Below are 19907 nucleotides of genomic sequence, written 5' to 3' on the forward strand. Positions count from 1 at the left end.
TGATGTAAACAAACATTAATGCCTCATCGTTACTGAATAATTACCAAACTTGAGGGAAATATATTCTTGCATATTAAAAGCTGCAAAGAGTTTTAAATAATTGCCATATAAAGTGATGAGTCTGGTAAGGAAAGGAACTATAGTAAGTAGTATTGGTCATTCATTTTGATTGTTTACTTGTTTTATGAGACCATGTTTTGTATTTTACTTTGTGTATTTTAAGCTGATCTTCAAATAGGTAAAATTAAATCTGCCTTTGTTTGACAGTATTTTAATCTATTCTTCATTATTTATGATAATTAATATTGATCTTTCCTTTCTTCTTGTATTTTCATTTCTGTGGGATAGTCGGTGAGTGTTTTCTTTCACTCTTGTACATTTTGTGTTCCTGCTTAAGTTATTGTATCATCACTCAGTTTTAATGCAGTACAGTATTTTCAGTTTTCTTTGTGTGTGTGTCTTTTGTGCTTGTTGTAGTTTTTTAAATATACATTTCATATTTTAAAAGAAGGCAAAGGAGCTTAGTATTTGCTTCAGTGGAATATTGCTTCGTAGTTTGATTTAAACGTTGGCTTTACATTTTGTCGTATTAACATTAACTAAACCATTTAGCAATTGATTATACCTCTTGACTGCTTTTGTTGACTATAAAATTATTCTGCTTCCCCTCCATCTCTGCCTAGAGATGTTTCTGGAAACTTTGAACAGTAGAATATTGAAATTTCTTACTACTATTGTTCATGGCTTATGTCTATACACCATTGTAAATAACTTTGTTTCATTTATCCTCTTGCTTTTTGCAGTTCATGTGAATACTGTGCTAGTTGTTACAGCGTGAACTTTTTGTGGTGATCAGTCTTATATTTTGTGTGTGTCACTTTGTGAGCTTTCTATGCATGCACGGGTTTAATTTCATGTTTCTTCCTACCTAGAGAATACCATTTAATGAGCTATTTGGCTTTAGATATGTAACCAATTTGGAGAACTTTCCAGCATTTACTTCATGGCTGAAGTGTACAAATAAAAGGTGGTATTCCAAATAGAATTCTTTCATTAATTGCTTCTCAGTTTGTTAATTTTATTTTTTCCATTTAAGATCTGACATTTTTAGCCATAAAATTAGAGAATGATTTCCAGCAAGTTTTCCATAGATGGGACAGGATTAACTCCCTACTTTATGTTTATCTCAGGCTAATTGTTTAGTAATAATAATAATAATAATAATAACAACAACAACAACAACAATAGCAATAACAACAACATTGATCCTTTCATGGTCCGTACTTATAGACATGATATAGGCTTTCCTCTGAAGACACAGAGCAAAGTTTCTCTGTGAAACATAGAGAGTTTCACCTTGTTTTCTTGACACGGCATTAGCCCAAAAGCTTATATCATGTCTATTATAATAATTTTATTATTATTCTCATGTCAGTAACATCTAGAATGTAGAGTTAAAATGTCACTCCATAACAGTACACAGATTTAGACCAAAAGGTGCTACATCAGTTGTATTATGTGTGCCTCGAAAGAATTCATCTCTGTACAGGAGGATGGGCACAGCGGACATTGAAGCATTTGCTTTAGATTACGGTCTTCCCTGCATTCACACTTGATCATGTCAGTATCGATGTAACTCCATCTTGCTAAGTTCATGTGGTTTAGTTCTCTTTGTAGCCAGGTGGTAAGTATTTAGCTACTGCTATCTCTCCATGGATTTTGGGAGACCTTGTTTTTCATAGTTGTAGCCTTGCTTTTTCAGCTGATCTAATATTAGTTCCCGAATGTTCGTAAAAAGTGTTCCTGGACTTCAGTCTCTGAGCTGAGAGTATGTGGCCATAAAGTGGAAGAGCACTTTTTTTTTTTTTCAGCCCTTGTCCTGTCCTTGTTCACGGCCATTTCTCTTTATGTGGTGGTGTAATTCCCTGCAAGTTAATAGATTGTTTACTGGAGTAGACTTTAAACAGACTATCACTATCTGAAAGGCCTCATCCACCTGTTTGGCATGGGATGACTAATACCAAACCGGACATCCATATTCTGTGACAAAGTATCGAAGGGTCATTGGTGATATGCGGATAGTCTGTAGCAGACTACCCCACTTCAACCCAGGCTGTTTGCACAACAGGTTATTCCAGGTAGAGACTTTCTGTTTACAGTTCATACAGTGCTTCTTGAAAGTGAGAGCTCTGTCAAGTATTACTCCCAGATATTTTGGAGTGTCACAGAACTGTGGCTCAATACCTGATCACATGACTTTCAGCTTCTGATGTGCTTGTTTCTTCTTCAGATGAAAGGCACAAAGTTGTGTTTGTACAGGATTATTTTATTAAGATGAAAGCCATACTTTCCAATGTTGACTCAGTTTAAATGCAACTTAAAAGCTTTTCAGTCTGTCAGTAATAATAATAATAATAATAATAATAATAATAATAATAATAATAATAATTTTTTTAACGAGGGATTGTGGAAAATCTTCAAAAGACACTTGTGAAGGATCCACACTCCACAAGTGTGTGAGATTCTTACCCACTAAAAACCACGCACCCTTTTCCCACGATGTGTGCCACCACCCCGGAACCGCTCTCGCATTACTTCAGGGTGATATCGTGCTTTGTCTTTCAGACGTCTTCTTTCTTCATTTCTCCTTTACGAACGTTTGTATGCTTCCAAATCCTTCTTCTTCTGACAAAGGACGTTCTCCACGTACACTGCCAGGTGATCCCAGGATTCCTGGTTTCGCAGCAACACCGAAATAATATTATCTGTTGTCAATTCTCCTAGTTCAGTTTCCACACATCATCTCTGAATCGTCCAATGGTCGCATACAAAAAAGGTGTGAAATACGTCGTCAATGTCATCACAGTATATGCATGCTGCGTCACTCGCTCTGCCCACTTTATGTAGGAATTTCCGGAAATATCCATGCCCTGTTAGAAGCTGCGTGAGGTAGTAATTTACTTCACCATGGGCCCTTTCAACCCAGATATCCAAGCGTGGTATCAGTCGCTTGGTCCATTTGCCTCGAGGGTCACTTTCCCATCTGAGTTGCCATCGCCTCATCTGTTGACTGAAGGTACGCTTCTTTGCACATTTCTTTCCCAGCTCTCCTTAGGAACGCCAGATTTCATGTCGCTCCAATGCAAGTAGGTCTATTGGGGCTATTGCTGCCACCGTGAGGATTGCAGGTTCGGAAACCGTGCGGTATAATAATAATAATAATAATAATAATAATAATAATAATAATAATAATAATAACCCCAATAACTACAGGGGATCTCACTCCTAGACATAACATACAAAATATTTTCAATAATCATCCTTAATAGGTTATGTTTACAACTTGAGAACTAGGAGAATATCAAGGAGGTTTCAGACTCTGGAGGAGCTGTCCTGATCAGATCATGAGTCTTAAGTTGATAATGGACTATAACAGGAGAAGAAACAGAGATATGGTGATAACATTTGCAGATTTCAAGAAAGCTTACGATTACATCCATAGAGAATCTCTGTTTAAAATTTTAAGACACCTTGGACTATACTGCAAATTAATAAACATGATAAAATTGACTTTTACTAATATCAAATCAAAAGTGAAGTTTAGGGGTGAAACATCAGTCATTTGAAATGAAAACTGGACTACGGCAGAGAGATGAGCTCTCACCACTATTATTTAATTGTGCTCTAGAAATGGTAATGAGGGAATAGTTTAGGAAATGTCCCCCAAAAATGAAGATTGGCCGATAAATCAAAACAAATTGCCGGGGTTTTGCCGACGATTTAGCATTACTAGCAGTGCACATAATAAATTTCATATTAGAGCCTGTATTGTCAAAGTATCAACTTGTGAAAATTTAAATTTATAATTCCACCTTTACAATACTGTAATTGTCTTTATTGAAAAGACTACATTAGACTATATTCACGATACATGTTTCGTCCTCTTATGGGACATCTTCAGTCACACATACAAACATTGAATATAAGGTTGGCATCTTGTCAATCTAGAATCTTATAATGGTGCAGCATGAACATAATATGAAGCATGAAATCCAGTTAAAACACAGAATAAAATGTTACAGGCATAGAATTGCCCAATTATAAAACAACATGAGTGGCTATGTGAATAAAATTATATGTATATTGTACATAAAATGGTGTGTTGATAATGCCACATTAAAATAGCTTCCTTGATTAGATGAAGAAGGTGGAGTTATGTTGATGACGCAAGTTGAACTTGATTGTGTGTTGACAATATGGGCCTAAATAAAAAAAAAATATGAGTGAACTAAAGAAAAAATTCTATTCAAATGTAAACTGAGTGCCCATCTGGTCACTCACCTCCTTGCCCATCCTGCGTCGACCACTCCACCTCAAGTGTTAAAGTTTAGTGGCATCCTCGAAGGTCATTGAGGACTGACTAGGAAGGCAGGTTGAGGGGAGTTTGATGTAAGGGGAGAGGTGTAAGGTAAAGCATTACTCACGCACCTTTGTGTAAAGAATTTAATATATATTGAATTCCTCCAATATTTCATTCAGATTATAAACTGTGTTGCATTTTTGATCAATATTTATAAAAATGTTTTTCAAAATATTCAATAGATTTCCTTTCTTACTTAATTGAAGAATTTGAAGGTCTTGCTTTATGTCCGTGAATGTATGATTGGTATTGACCATATGAGAACTGAATGCCGAGAATCTGCCATGTTTTGACGCATTAACATGTTCCTTATACTTTATGTTAAAATTGTGGCCTGTCTGTCCAATATAACTGGCAGAACATTGCTGGCACTTTCATTTGTAAACTCCTGATTTCTGAAATTTGCTATTGCAGTTATTGATAGTGTGCTGATTATAGAAAAGATGAGCATTTTTGTTGATTGTCTTGAAAGAAACTTTCATATTATGTTTCTTGAAAACATTTGTAATTTTGTATATTTTACTATGACTGTAGGTGAAATTATTATGTGAAAGCAGTAATTCAGCTTCATACCCTATCTTGGTTATAGCTAGTCCTTGTACCATGGAGAGCAGGCATTTCAGTTTAAATTGAGTTCAGACATGTTAGTTTGGTAGTACACAAAGCTAAATTTGTACTTTTGGCCACAATTTCATTTACGTTGTGATTTACCAGTAACATACCATCATAACTAAATGAAAAATATAATTTTACAATATGAAGTGTGGTTGAAATGTTGCAAATTTTGCAAATGACTAGTGCTCGTTACGGGCTACAAGCTTGGCATACGACTACAGCCTAAATCTAGGAATTATCATAATTATAGATGAAAAACAAACATTAAGAAGCTGTAGGACCACCATCTACTTAATAAAACCTTTGGTTGGTTGCAACATTTCAACCACACTTCATATTGTCAAATTATATTTTTCATAAGATTCTTACTGCTAGAAAATATGTTTTAGGATTTTGCCATATATTTTGTGTATGTTTTAATATGGCTGATGATGACCCCGAGTAGGGTTGAAACTAGTCCCATGTAATGTAAATACAACTTAGTATTGAATAGGTGGAAAACTCTACTGTGCATTATTTATGTTATCATAACTACAGCCTGCAGTTGTATGTCAGTAGAAGTTTCTCATTATTTTAAACTCCAGTTCTGAATTTTTTAAAAAAATCTAGGGCAGTAAAGTGTAGCTCAGGGTTTGCTGCTGTCATTCACTTTTAAAAAAACCCACCCTACATATTTCCAGGTTTTACTAAGTAGATGGTGGTCCAAGAGCTTCTTAATGTTTGTTTTTCATCTATAATTCTATAATTATGATAATTTCTAGATTTAGGCTGTAGTCATATGCCAAGCTTGTAGCCCGTAATGACCACTAGTCTTACAATACCAAAGTATGCCATCCTCAAAGCCAAGAATGCTGCTGGTCTTGCTTCTAACCTCTACTACCACGAAGACAACAAATGTTCCTGTTTTGAGAGTCATTCAATAAAAATGGACATTCCCAAATGATTTAAAGCAGTCCAACAAGGTAGTTTCTTTATTGGCTTAGTAGTGAAATTGTGCATAATTTGCTAAGTTATATTTTTGTAACTATATTTCTTAATGTATCCTTTTCTATCTTACACTAGTAGGATGATAGCAAATTGGAATTTTTGGTGTTTTTAGGCACTTCCTACCCATGTTCTAGTTTGTGAAATCTTATACCATTGCATTTGGTTGGTTGGTTAAGAATGCTTAAATGCAAGAGACTTGCAACAGTAGATTAACTGACATTTTAAAGAACCCCTCTTGAAAGTAAAATTCTGACCCTTCAGTATCTCTTAAAGTACATTATTATTATTATTATTATTATTATTATTATTATTATTATTATTATTATTATTATTATTGTTGTTGTTGTTGTTGTTGTTGTTGTTGTTGTTGTTGTTGTTGTTGTTCCAGCAAATATGCAATAATTTTCAGCACATTTCATCATTGTTGAAATTTTTTCCCATCAGAGTATTCTAGATCATGAATAGTCACGTCTAGTGATCCTGTCGTTCATGGTGATTGTTATTTTAGGGGCAAAACAAGATGATTATCAGCCCTTCTTAATGTCAACTATAGGAGGAAGAGTTTTTTTCTCATGAATAGTAAGGGTGTTGGCTATAACAATGAAAGAAGTCACAAAAAGTTGGAAATTGGAAGATTCCTGGGTCTCACAAACCATATACCATTGATGTCAGAAGAGAAAAAGACCTCACCAAGAGAGGGTGGATAGGAAAGATGAAGTAGACACTTGACCGTAGCAACTGGAAGCAATTTCAGACTTGAGTTGGTCCCCAGAGATACCAGACAATCCTCATAGCCTACAAGTCCCTGGAGTGGGGGTACATAAGATCTGTCTAGTTGTGAAATTATAAAATATTTCCACTTCCATGAGTGTATATTTATATACTCTGCTAAACCACAATGCCGTATTGGCAGGGACAGTAATGTATCTAATGAAGGTGCTTTCTGAAATTCCGTATCTTAAAATATGATTGTATTGTATTACGATAATGTAATAAGAATGGAAGTAAAATTATCAGAAAAAAGAATAAGTATCCTCTGCCTTCACCTAAAGAATTAGATTCTTGGGAAATGCCTTCGTTTTATGGTGTGTTAAATTACATGCTCTTATAGTACTGATTTAATTCTATATGAATTCTTACAGAGCTGTTAAATGATTATGGAGCATGTTGTTAACAGGCTAGCAAAAAGAAGAAGAAAGCAGACTTCATTCCGTACCGAGATTCTGTGTTAACTTGGTTACTCCGAGAGAACCTGGGTGGAAATTCCAAAACGGCAATGGTGGCTGCTATTAGTCCTGCAGACATCAATTATGATGAAACCTTGTCAACTCTTAGGTAAGTTCATTTTGAAACTATCCCTAGATCATCTTAGATGTGAAACTTCCATGGTCTGTTGAGTTTAGTTCTTCTTCAGGGTTGAACCCTGTTGTTTTCTGTACCTTCTATACAGTTTGCTGCTGATGTTTTGAATACATTGTAGCATTTTTTGTCAAGACAACTGAAATACCCCTTTAACGACTTGGGAGACTTGATAGGCTAAGTTTTGGGCGGAAACCGTTTGAAGTCACATGACCATATTCAGAGTTGCATTTGTATTCTTTGTGATTGAGTTATTGGGAAGGAACATGTTTCTAACTTGCATTTCCTAAACATGCCTGTAGTAGGGACACATGATAATGTTAAGATGACAGTTCAGTCGTATAACATTGAAGATTACTCACGCCATGAAAGTATTAGCAGATATAAATTGTGCCCCAAGGTAGAGCGGTGATTGTTGATGTTGATTTGGAAGGAACATGAGATTGAAGGTGAGACAGAGTATATGAAATAGTAGGGCATTTGATCATTATAAATACTTTTTTTATTACAGTTGGCTTCATGTTGCAGCGACACAGATAAGTCTTATGGCGATGATGGGACAGGAAAGGACTAGGAATGGTCAGGAAGTGGTTGTGGCCTTAAGGTACAGCCCCAGAATTTGCCTGGTGTGAGAATGGGAAACCGCAGAAAACCATCTTCAGGGCTGCTGACATTGAGGTTCAAACCCACTATCTCCCAAACGCAAGCTCACAGCTTGGTCTTTGAAATATCAGGATGTCTGTTCTCTCGGGATGATAGTATACTGAGAGGAATCAAATCACTTGTAGTAAAGCTGATGCAGTTACAGTCAACTGTGTTTTGTGATAGGAAAGTGGTTTTTCAGATAAAATTATTATTACATTGCTGTGTCTCCTCGCTTGCTTTGCTGACCAAGAGTCAAAGCTGGTTGATCTCATGATCTTTCATGCATAATCTCAATGTAACATAAATAAAATAGCAAAAATGGTTATATTATTAAGTGGTGTTCGTAACAAATGGAGAAAGGCTAAAACAAGAATTAATTTGTCAAATGAAGCTGCGGATAGGAACAGGGCCTTGACGTGGGGATGAAATAAAACAGTTGAAGGATGACAGGTTACATTCGACACTGAAGGACTCAGCTGTTGAGGGTAAAAATAAAAGCAGATGATGACCTAGATGCTGTCAGACTTCACAAGCTTTGATGGCTTTTCAGGATATTAGGACGTGTAAACATTTTAAAACCGTCTATGTTTCAGATACACTGTGGAAGCTGTTGTCAAGATAAAATGTGGATTGACACTGGCCATGAAAGCGTGCAGTAGGATGTTAGACTTTGTTCGTAATTATTTTTAGGCAAGAGGTGTAAATATACCTGTTGCTCTTTCTGGATGGTTGCAGTTTTTTTTTCTTCTGTCTCTTGGCACAGGCCAGAGTAAAATGCAGCTTCCCCCGAATTCCCAGTCCCATTTATGACTGTAGCAGTATGGAAGCTGCTGAGGTGTGAGTGGTGCTCAGTAATGATGTTTGGAGCATGAGCAGTGCTTCTGAGTGTTATGAAAAGTGCTACTCATAGGCTCTGTCGTGCTGCAATAGCATTTTTTGGCCCAGTGAGGAAAGCAGTGGCAAACTACCCAACTCCTCACTCCACTTAGTAAACCTAATTATGGTGCCACCTTCAGTTTTTGCAGTTTCCCTATAACCACATAACCGTTGGTGGTGCTATTTGAGGATCCAACCAGCCTTTGGGCTGATGATATAGATGTTGATTCCTATAATGTCCAATAACGGACCATTTATATTGGTATTATTACTTTGGGCTGATGACCTAACAAAAGAGGTGTAAAAAACACGAGACCGTAGTGTTAGTAGATCAACTGTGGGTGGGTTGGTGAATGGACGGATGGATGGATTTACTTTGAACCGAAGAAACAAACTTATAATATTGTGTTATGAAAGTAGCATTGGTGGTGCTCTTTGTGCTAATACTGTATGATTGTCTCTGTAGGTATGCAGACCGTGCAAAACAAATCGTATGCAAAGCTGTGGTCAATGAGGATGCTAATGCTAAACTTATCCGTGAATTGAAGGAGGAAATTTCGAGGTTACGTGACCTGCTCAAAGCTGAAGGCATTGAAGTACAAGAAGGTAAGTGCAATATATGTTATACTGTACTAATTTTAAACATGGGAGTATTCTTCTTTGAATGAGTAGTGTATTATTGTGTAAATACCCAGGTAAGAGAGCTAGCAAGAAGTTTAACAGATGGAGAGCAGCGTCTTGCCGTGTAAGAACGCTTCGATAGAGTACACATAAAAGAAAGGCATGGCTACAACATTTCTGGCTGCAGCCTTCATCAGTGGAGGACAGAATAATAATGGTAGTGGTTATTGTTGAAACATAGATTCTGTGTAAAGCAAAGGGTGTGGAGAGACAGACAATAGAATGGAAAAAAAAAAGGAGCAGTTATCTAATGCTAAGACCGAGTGCTTCCCTAGACTTGAGCACCAGTCCAACTTTGGAATTTCTAAGTGCTAGAAGGTGGGTAGTTAGGAGGTAAATTTTGAGGACTTTAATAAATGTGAAACAGTTGTCAAACATGGTTTGATAGTGCTGGGTGAGAATGAGGGAGAGGAAGATCCCTGTTAGGGGGTTTTGTAGGTACTGCACTATCTTTCACTGACAAAGCCTGCAGCTGTAAATTTTGGACTCATGTCTTCCTTTTTTTGTACTCGATTTGTATTGGTTATAAATGGATAACCCATTTTATTGTATTTTTATGGTGTTAATTAAAGCAGAATATTGTAGTGTTCATCATGATTTCTAATAATTTTTTAAAGATGAGATTGATTATTGGTAACAAAATTATGTCCAATTGCCTGTTTATAACTTTTTTCAAAATTTGTTCTGCATTAATTCTAATAGAAGTATGTTAAAGGGACACATACAATCCATGTATATCTGTCTGTATTAAAGTTAATGGAGACAGATTAAGCAAATAGTGCTTGTACAGAAGATATTTAAAAGTACTAGGACATATATTGTTAGTATAGGAATTCTTAAACTTTGTTATTGTTAGCAACATTGACAATCATTTGTGATCGACATGACAGGTTTCGTATCGGTAGGCTTTCAGATTGGTGATCAGTCCAATCTGCAAAGTACAGGTGTTATTTCATGCTGTTCTTCACCAGATCTGTCTATCATAATGAAGAACTTCCTCTGCTTTTCTATCTTTTACTTTGTAATTCTGTTGTTTGTTTTGGTCTTCTTTGTACATTAATCTGTTTTATGTCCAAATCATTACAGCTTATTTTTATTCATCTTACTACATTACTTCGTGCTGCATTAGTTTTTGCCATATATCTTAATTTCACACACTGTCTCCTAGTCTTCTGCAACATATTTCTCGGACATTTCATTTCTGATGCATGTCACTTTATCACCGACTAGGTTTGAGGCAGATGTGTCATATTAGGTATGTGATCTGTTTGCCACTATTTCATTAGCTGCCATTGATATATCTTTCATTGTATATCCCACACAGTCTGTGATTGAAAAAGAATACTTCCAAGTTGTATCATCTTGTTGATTTCAATATCTAGTCTTCTCCAGTAATTCATTATCTAAGTACTTGAAGTTCTCTACTACTTCAGTATCTTGGAGTCTGATTTTATCATTCCTTTTCCTCTCTCTCTCTCTCTCTCTCTCTCTCTCTCTCTCTCCTCATCAGTGTGGTTTTGATTTTCATCATACATTTCTCATTCTTCAGTCTTCTCATTTAATCTAAATCTGTTTTGATGAATTGATTTGCTGTTCGAACTTGTGTCCAAATTGGTCTCCTTTTCTTTTCCATTTCAAGAAATGCCTTAGAATGTTTTACATATAAGTTAAAGATGAGCTACTGTTCAAGAACCATGATGTCAGACAGTTTGAAATTATTCTTTAAATATTTAAATTTTTTGTAATGTAGCATTCAGAATGTTACAAAAAAGTAAATAGTCACCATACAAACATTAGAATTGATATGTACAGAAATGTTGCATAAAATATATAATTTACAATGTTCATACCATGTTTTGGGTGTATGATATATAGACTAAAGAATCGGCTAAAATTCAGAACTTGTTATAAAAAGTCTGTCTTACATCAATTTAAACCATTGCTGTGCATTTTTTAATTGGTTTATACTCTTTCCACTTTTAGGTTATCCTTCAGGCATATTAAGAAAGTCTGCATTTGTTAACACTGTTGTGGTTTTAAAAAATATGAACTCTACTCTTAATACAAAACTCATCAATTGTACTTGTGTCCAATTTATGTTAAATAATCCCAGAAAATTACTTTTTATGGTATTTTAGACTGAAAGCCTTAATCATAGATTGTATTGTTGAAGATCATAAATTTGACTGAATTAAAATAAAAATCAGCAACAATGATATGATAAGGAATTCATTAATTTAGTGTGTTTGTCAAACATGCTCGGAGATCCTGGCATCTCGTGAAGGATGAAAGCAGTTGCAAGTGGTGTTCCTCAGTTCAAGCAATTTGATTTGAACAGTGTTTACTTACAGATCTGTGATTCTAAGAGCTTTGTGTTTGCATGTTGGCATCATCTGGTTGTGGCTGAATTCATCAGGGATTATATGCTATTCCTTGAGAATTGCAGTCACAGACTTTAACTATCTTGAGACGATCGGTCCATTGAATGTTTTAGTATTAGAAATGTAAAGTGCTTATAGGGCTGAATGTTAGTCTGTCCAGAGTGCAGATTGGGCAGTTTTATATAATATACTAATTTAAAAGTATATGCATTGTGTTACACTCAACAGTTGTTGATATGAAGGTGAAAGAAGCCACAATAATCATAAATCGAAATAGGTTTTATTCATGCTGAAGACTTCTATGCAACATATATGACCGTTTTCTGCATTGCTTATTCTTCTCATGATCTGTCTTTCTAAACAGACTGTTCTACACCTAGTATTGCTCTTCAGTTTTGATTTTCCACTCTATTCCACTCTATTTCTCTTGGGTGTCCTTAGCAGAGTTTTTCTGAATTTCATTGGGTAAATACCAAATGTATCACCAAAGATCTTCAACATGCCAGCATCATAAGACATGGAGTATCAAATAGACTTTCTTCCGTCCTTCAATAATCCAACTACTCTGCCAGGATTTGAAACTGCGATCTTGGGATTTCAAGGATGATACCTTACCACTGATCCATGGTGGGAATACTCCATCTAATAGAGTGCTTTATTAAAATAATACACTACCAGAAAAGAATATCCAAACAGCATGAAATAAGGAATATAGAATATGGAAATTTTGGCAATATATTTGTTGAGGTAACATACTTAATTGATTAAACATACAAGACTACAGGTTAATACCTGCACGAGAAATGCCATCCCAAATGTGCCATGCTGGTCCATTAATAACTGGTGTATTTGCCTGACTGTTGAATGCAGGCATGCAAATGTGCATGCATTATGTCGTACAGGTGCCAGATGTCAGCTTGTAGGATGGAGTTCCATGCCTGTTGCACTTGGTCAGTCAATACAGGGACGGTATATGCTGGTTGTGGATGACGCTGGAGTTGTCGTCATTATCCTGTTGAGATACACCTCCGGGAATGCTGTTCATGAATGGCAGCACAACAAGTCTAATCACCAGACGGATGTACATATCTGCAGTCAGGGTGTATGGGATAACTACGAGAGTGGTTCTGCTGTCATAGGAAATAGTTCCCCAGACCGAAACTCCTGGTGTAGGTCCAGTGTGTTGATGCCGCAGACAGGTGGAATGCAGGTGCTCACCTGGCCGCCTCCTAACCAACACACGGCCATCACTGGCACCAAGGCAGAACCGGCTTTCATTGGAAAACACAACGGACCTCCACTCCATCCTCCATTGAGCTCTTGCTTGACACCACTGAAGTCACAGACGGCGGTTGTTTGGGGTAAGTGGAATGCATGCCGCAAGGTGTCTGGCTTGGAGCTGTCCTTCAAGAAACAGATTTCGAACAGTTCATTTCATTACTGTGGTGCCAACTGCTGCTCGAATTGCTGCTGCAGATGCAGTCCACTGCGTCACAGTCGCACACCTAATATGGCAGTCCTCCCTCTCGGTGGGGCCACGGGGACGTCCGGAGCCCAGTCTTCTTGCAAGCGTACCTTCTCGTGACCACTGCTGCCAGCATCCATGCACAATGCACACATTTCTGCCAAGTCATTCTGCACTAGTGTGGAAGGAAAATCCACCTTCACGTAGCCCTATTATACGGCCTGCAGATAGCTGCAGTGAGCTGTTGATACTGGCCTCTTTGTCGTTGTAAAGGCATTCGTCACCCACTTACAGCCACTCTGTCCAATCTCATGGGTTTCCAAATGAAATTTAATTTGTCCTCCTTTTCAGTACATATATAACTCCATCCTTAGATAGATAAAGCACAAACTTTTTTTAACAGAAAACAACTTCATAACATCTAAGAAAGAGCCAACAAATAAAATACAAAGGGACCTGAAAACCATAATTAAGAACGTTTTGTTTTTGTTTAATGACCTTGAAAAATCCAAAATGATTATCATGAATCTGAAGCTTCCCACAGCGAAAGCGCTACCCAAGATCCATAAAGCAGATGTCCCCACAAGACCCATTATCAGTTTCAGAATAGTCTGACTTATAAAGTATCTCAGTTCATTCACAAATTCGTTAAATCACACTATCATTTACAAGCCAATATGTCAGTGAAAAATTCCATAGAATTTTGCAATAAAATTAAGTACTTTAATTTATCCAAACACCACACACTTCATTCATTTGATATTATTAACATGTATGCTGATGTGCCCGTTAACAACACCGTTCCGACCTTCCAATACTGTACAATTTCTTATAGCTAGTTTATTGTTTACATGACATAATCCAGCTTAATCTCCAAGTGTGATAATAAATAGAACATATTTTGTTCCAATTATGGAACATCTTCAGCTAAAAGATTTAACTAAAATTGACAGGACAATTAAAATGTATATGGTGATTATGATGATGAGCTAAAATGTTCATTCATGTTGGGTTAAAACTTCCAACAAGTTAAATTCCAAGTTAATAAATAAAATTGGCGTAAAGGGTCTTATTTAGGCTGGAGAAGTATATATTGTTGTCAATCAGTCAGTCACTACTAATCTGCATTTAGGGCAGTCGCCCAGGAGGCAGATTCCCTATCTTGTTGTTTTCCTAGCCTTTTCTTAAATGATTGCAAAGAAATTGGAAATTTATTGAACATCTCTCTTGGTAAGTTATTCCAATCCCTAACTCCCCTTCCTATAAACAAATATTTGCTCCAATTTGTCCTCCTGAATTCCAACTTTATCATATTGTGATCTTTCCTACTTTTAAAGACACCATCCAAACTTATTCGTCTACTGATGTCCTCCCACACCATCTCTCCACTGACAGTTCGGAACGTACTACTTAGTCAAGCAGCTCATCTCCTTTCTCCCAGATCTTCCCAGCCCAAACTTTGCAACATTTTTGTAACACTACTCTTTTGTCGGAAATCGCCCAGAACAAATTGAGCTGCTTTTCTTTGGATTTTTTCCAGTTCCTGAATCAAGTAATCCTGGTGTCTTGGTGTCTGGTGTCTTGAAGACAATCATATGTTAGAAAATCTTTTATATTGGATAACACATTTGTTATTTTAGACTCTCATATTACTAAAAGCAATACCATACTTGAACTTCTTAACATCCATTGATCCACATATAAAATTCACCATAGAGTCGGAAAACAATAATGCCCTTAATTACCTGAATTTAACCATTATGCACAACTACATCAACATTTCATCCTTTAATATATACAGAAAACCCACCCACACCATCAGTACCATCCAGCAAACTTCTCTGCACCTAGACATTCCTTTATCTCGCAAGAATTACAAAAAAGAAATAAACACTATTTACAGTTTTGCAGAATACGACGACGTCAGTAGAACCTTCATCAAAAGAATCATCAATAGATATAAGAGCAGACCTAAGACTACCCGCGAAAAAGATTCTGCTACTAAAGGGAAGTTTCCTACTTTCACATTCAGATTTCTAATGTCTTTAAAAACATATTAAAATAGAGTTTAGAACCTCCCACACCAACTCCAGACTTATTTTCAACCTGCTTACTGTTAATAATAATAATAATAATAATAATAATAATAATAATAATAATAATAATAGATACTTGAACTCGAGAGTTTACAAAGCCACAAGACCTATCTGTGTCAGTGCGACGTAAAGCAACTAGGAGTTTACAAATTAGAATGCCAATCCTGTAATTCCACCTATGTTGGTCAAACAGGTCACAATTTTGTCATAAGATACGCCAAATATCGCAACGCGGTCAAATATAATCGTTTTTCAGCTATGAGTGAGCATCATAAAGAATCCAGTCATGAATATACAACAATAAATAAAGATCTTAAGATCTTGCATTATGAGTAACGAGGCTCCTTGCTTAACATTCTCGAGAGCATCCACATCAATATAGGTCAGTTTATGATCCCCTCGTATAATTTAAATGAAATCAACAAAAAAATAAGAACATATATTTGTCAGTACTTCTATAATAAAAACAAACCCCGCCTCCATCTCTCGAAGTCAACACCACTCCTCTCTCTTCCTCTCCCCACCAGCTCAGCACCTCCCTCCCCTTCTCCCTTCACTTTTCCCATCCTCGCAAACACAGCTGAGCCAGCAATAGACACTATCAGTGAAAGTGGGACCACTAAATTGAGAGGGTCAGGCCGTTCGAGAGGGCAGCTATTTTATAAGTTTAAAGTTTTCTTCACACTTATTTTTTACTTACTAGCCCAAGTTTCTCATGCACACTCATTTTTTTCCATTACAGATTTGAACTTCATTGCCAGTTTCCACTATGAGTCACATACATTGTACCTCACATTTTTCTTCTCAAATACAGTTTCTCAATTATTCACTGCCCTGTTGACTATTTGTGATTGTGATTCAATGAAGACAGACTGTCATTTTAAATTTTAGCACAGTGATTTCATCTTAGTTTTTCTAATTGTAACACACTGCACATTTAGATTAAGAGGTCCACAACCTCGCCATAATCACTTATTGTTTTAATTCCATCATGTCTCATTTGTTTTCATTCTTTTCTTCATGGTGTTTTCACATTCGTTTAAAATCAATTTTGTAAAAAAAAAAATTAACCTTTTTTTCATTGGAGATGGTTCAAACGAGTTGAAACATGTATGATTAAGATTACTCCATCTATAGATGGAGATATGTATGTATTGAATAGGAGGACAAATCAACTTTCCTTTGTAAAGTGAAAACCGTCAAGACGGAATGATTTTAATATCTTGCAGTCTCACGGGTAACTAACGCTCTTGCACAGTACAGCCTATATTTAAAACAAACCTGATGTGATGCTAATGCGATTTGCGAGAAATTTGATTCAGCGTCATCTTTCAAATGTATAAATACGCCTACCAACGTTCATTAATCTAGCACAACTCCTCCTTAGTGTTTGGATATTTTTTCTGCCAGTGTATTTAAAAATTAATTGGATTTTAATCATTTATGAAAAACTACTTCATAGAATCTGATTAGATCTTAGCTGATACTCAGTCTTGATCTAATCAGTAAAATTGGTTTCATAAAAAATTGGCTATTTAACTTTCAGTTTGTACAAATGATATAGTAGTTGAACTGTTAGTAAATTATTTTGCTTTGGTTTTTCTTGTATAATTTCATGAGTTCAGTAACAGATTCACCAATCTGTCTGGGAAGTTGACAAAGCTTCTTTAATGCTGTCTGAAGATGCAATATCTTTGGCGCTGGTTATGGATAAGGACTACAAAGCTTTTAAAAGTTTTAAGGTCCACCTTATTCAATACTATACAATTTGTTGTGTAGATGTAATTACAACATATTATGTTTATTCAGAACTAGTTTTGATGCTATACTGGGTCATCATCAACTGAATAGAGGCATTGGAAAACTGGCAGTCATATAAATATTATCAACATTAACATTATCACAAATTAAAATGTATATGTATTTAAAAAGATATACGTGTTTTTGTCCTTCCTTTCTCAACAAGTCTGTTGTACCAAATTAATAAATCATATGCGATCAGGTTCGCTGTAATTATTGTAATTTTAAGGTGAATTAAAATTAAAATTCACACACAAAGTTATTAAAATAGTTCCGTTCATAAAACTCTTTGTGCTTAATTAAATACACTTCATAATTCTACATATAGTGCAATCATAAAAATAGATTCCAGGAAGTTATGTAGTGTCCTTTTTGACAATATTATTCAGTGAAACAAGCCTGATGAAGTGGGAATGTGCAAATAAAGTCTTTAAGCTATTAACAAGAACTGTGTTTCCCAGTTCAAATGCGGAACCCGTGAATAATAAGAAATATATTAGTTATAATGTCTCAGAGGGAAGGCAAGATATAAGATCATGTCCAATAACGTAAATGTTTATATGACTCACCTAAGAAGGTCGTTGACTGAGCGAAGCGTTATGAAGCACTATGAGCAGTGATATGATTGAGTTCAAGTGCCCACGGTGGGTTGGGACAGGAAAGGAGGAATAGGGTAATTGGGAGGAGAGATTGAGGATCGGCAGTGTGAGGGGGATCTGGGAGACATAGTGGAAGAAAGGAATAACGGGCAAAACTATTACGCATAGCACGAAAAACCGAACTATTGACTGGAACTTGTACATTTTAACAAAGTGCAATAAGAAAATCAAATAGAACTTTTGATTTTTCGGAAATGTCGTTTAAGTTAAGGTTTGGATTGAAATATTGATCCAAGTGTATATAGCAACATTCTGTAACATTAAGCAAACTTCCCTACCTAAAATCTCCAAGATCTCAATGTCTTGCTCTGTAGTTGTGAATTTATGTTTTAGTTCATGTATGTGTTGGCCTACAGTGGAAAACTTGTTATACTTTACAGCGTTAACTTGTTCTCTATCTAATTTTGAAGTTGCGTCCTGTTTGGCCCAGATATGTGCAGCCACAGTCATTACATCAAAACCTATATACACCCGATTTAGAATAAGTATTGGATCCATTGATTGAGGCTGAGTAATGTAATACTTCAGTGTTACTGTCATCAGTACGAAATGTAACCTTGACATTATGTTTTTGAAAATATTAGTAAACCTATATATGTATCCTTATTAAAAGTAAATGTTGCAAAAGCCTTTTGACTAGGTTTATCTTTAACGTGGTTCGTGAGTGTTGCTTAACCTTGTTGATTATATGTTCGATAAAGTCTTCTTAAAAGCCATTGCACGGATGAAATTCAACTCCTTGTTCAAATTAGCCTTTGTCATGGGGATCCTAAGAGCTCATCCTACCAGGCTCTTGTATGTGGCATATTTTGATTCTGTGGATGCTCCGAATCCTGCCTTATGGTGACAGCTGTTTGTTTAGGCTTTCTAAAAATACTGTGTGTAAAAGAGGAATTGAGTCTGTTAAGTCCAAATAATTAATTGACTTATTCTTTTCTGATTCCAAAGTAAACTTTATATGTGGGTCTATACTATTGAGAATATCGATAGTAGCAGTCACGTCCGTGACACGTTCGTCCAGAATTACAAACGTGTCATCCACGTATTTAGACCAAAACAGTATGTTATTAAATTTATTGGCGTTCTCTATTACATTGTCTTCTAAAAAATCCAAATAGATCTCAGCCAAAATACCCGAGGCCGGAGACCCCATTAATAAACCATCTTGTTTATAAATTTTAATTTTAATTCACTTTAAAATTGCAATAATTATAGTGAACCTGATCGCATGTGGTTTTATTAATTTGGTACAACAGACCTGTAAGTCTTCGACTCGTTGAGAAAGGAAGGATAAACGCTATATCTTTTTAAATATATATTCAGTTTAGTTATAATATTTTAATTTGTGATAATGTTAATGTTGATAATATTTATATGATTGCCAGTTTTCCAATGCCTCTGTTCAGCTGATGATGATGCAGTATAGTGTTGAAACTAGTTCTGAATAAACATAATATGTTGTAATTACATCTACACAACAAATTGTATAGTATTGAATAAGGTGGACCCTAAAACTTTTAAAATCTTTGTAATCTCAGTTCAGTATGGATAAAAATTAAGTTTATTATTTTAAATATTGATAAGGACACTTGTTTTGTGCGATTACTAGACCAAGTTATCACACCTCTATTTATCAGAAAGGTGTAACCTGAAGTTGAACATAGTGTATCACTGTCATTTTCAAAGTCCCTAAATCTGCACACCCAGCAAGAATAAGCAAATTTCCTTCTCTATTATACACAATGCCACAATTTGGAGTACCTCTTAAGTATACCTTATATACATTTTCCGGAATTCTAATGCTCGGAATTACAGTATAATTTGCAATATATCTGCTAGCATAACTTTTGTAAACATATCGGGGTGACTTACGACAGCAGCAAACATAATAATTGATCCCCGCCGGGCTGAGTGGCTGAGACG

The 19907-nt window shown here is 35.8% G+C and overlaps 1 protein-coding gene across 1 annotated transcript in view; it reads left to right on the forward strand.

The window, feature by feature from the left end:
• unc-104 (kinesin family member unc-104) overlaps positions 1–19907 on the forward strand; it is an 871528-nt gene that overhangs the window by 513300 nt on the left and 338321 nt on the right. The window contains exons 8-9 of the mRNA XM_067138474.2: positions 7200–7357; positions 9369–9508. Coding sequence (XP_066994575.1) covers positions 7200–7357; positions 9369–9508 — 298 coding nt within the window. The remainder of the gene's footprint in view (positions 1–7199; positions 7358–9368; positions 9509–19907) is intronic.

Source organism: Anabrus simplex, chromosome 1 (genome assembly GCF_040414725.1).
Source record: "Anabrus simplex isolate iqAnaSimp1 chromosome 1, ASM4041472v1, whole genome shotgun sequence".
NCBI classification, from domain to species: Eukaryota; Metazoa; Arthropoda; class Insecta; order Orthoptera; family Tettigoniidae; genus Anabrus; species Anabrus simplex.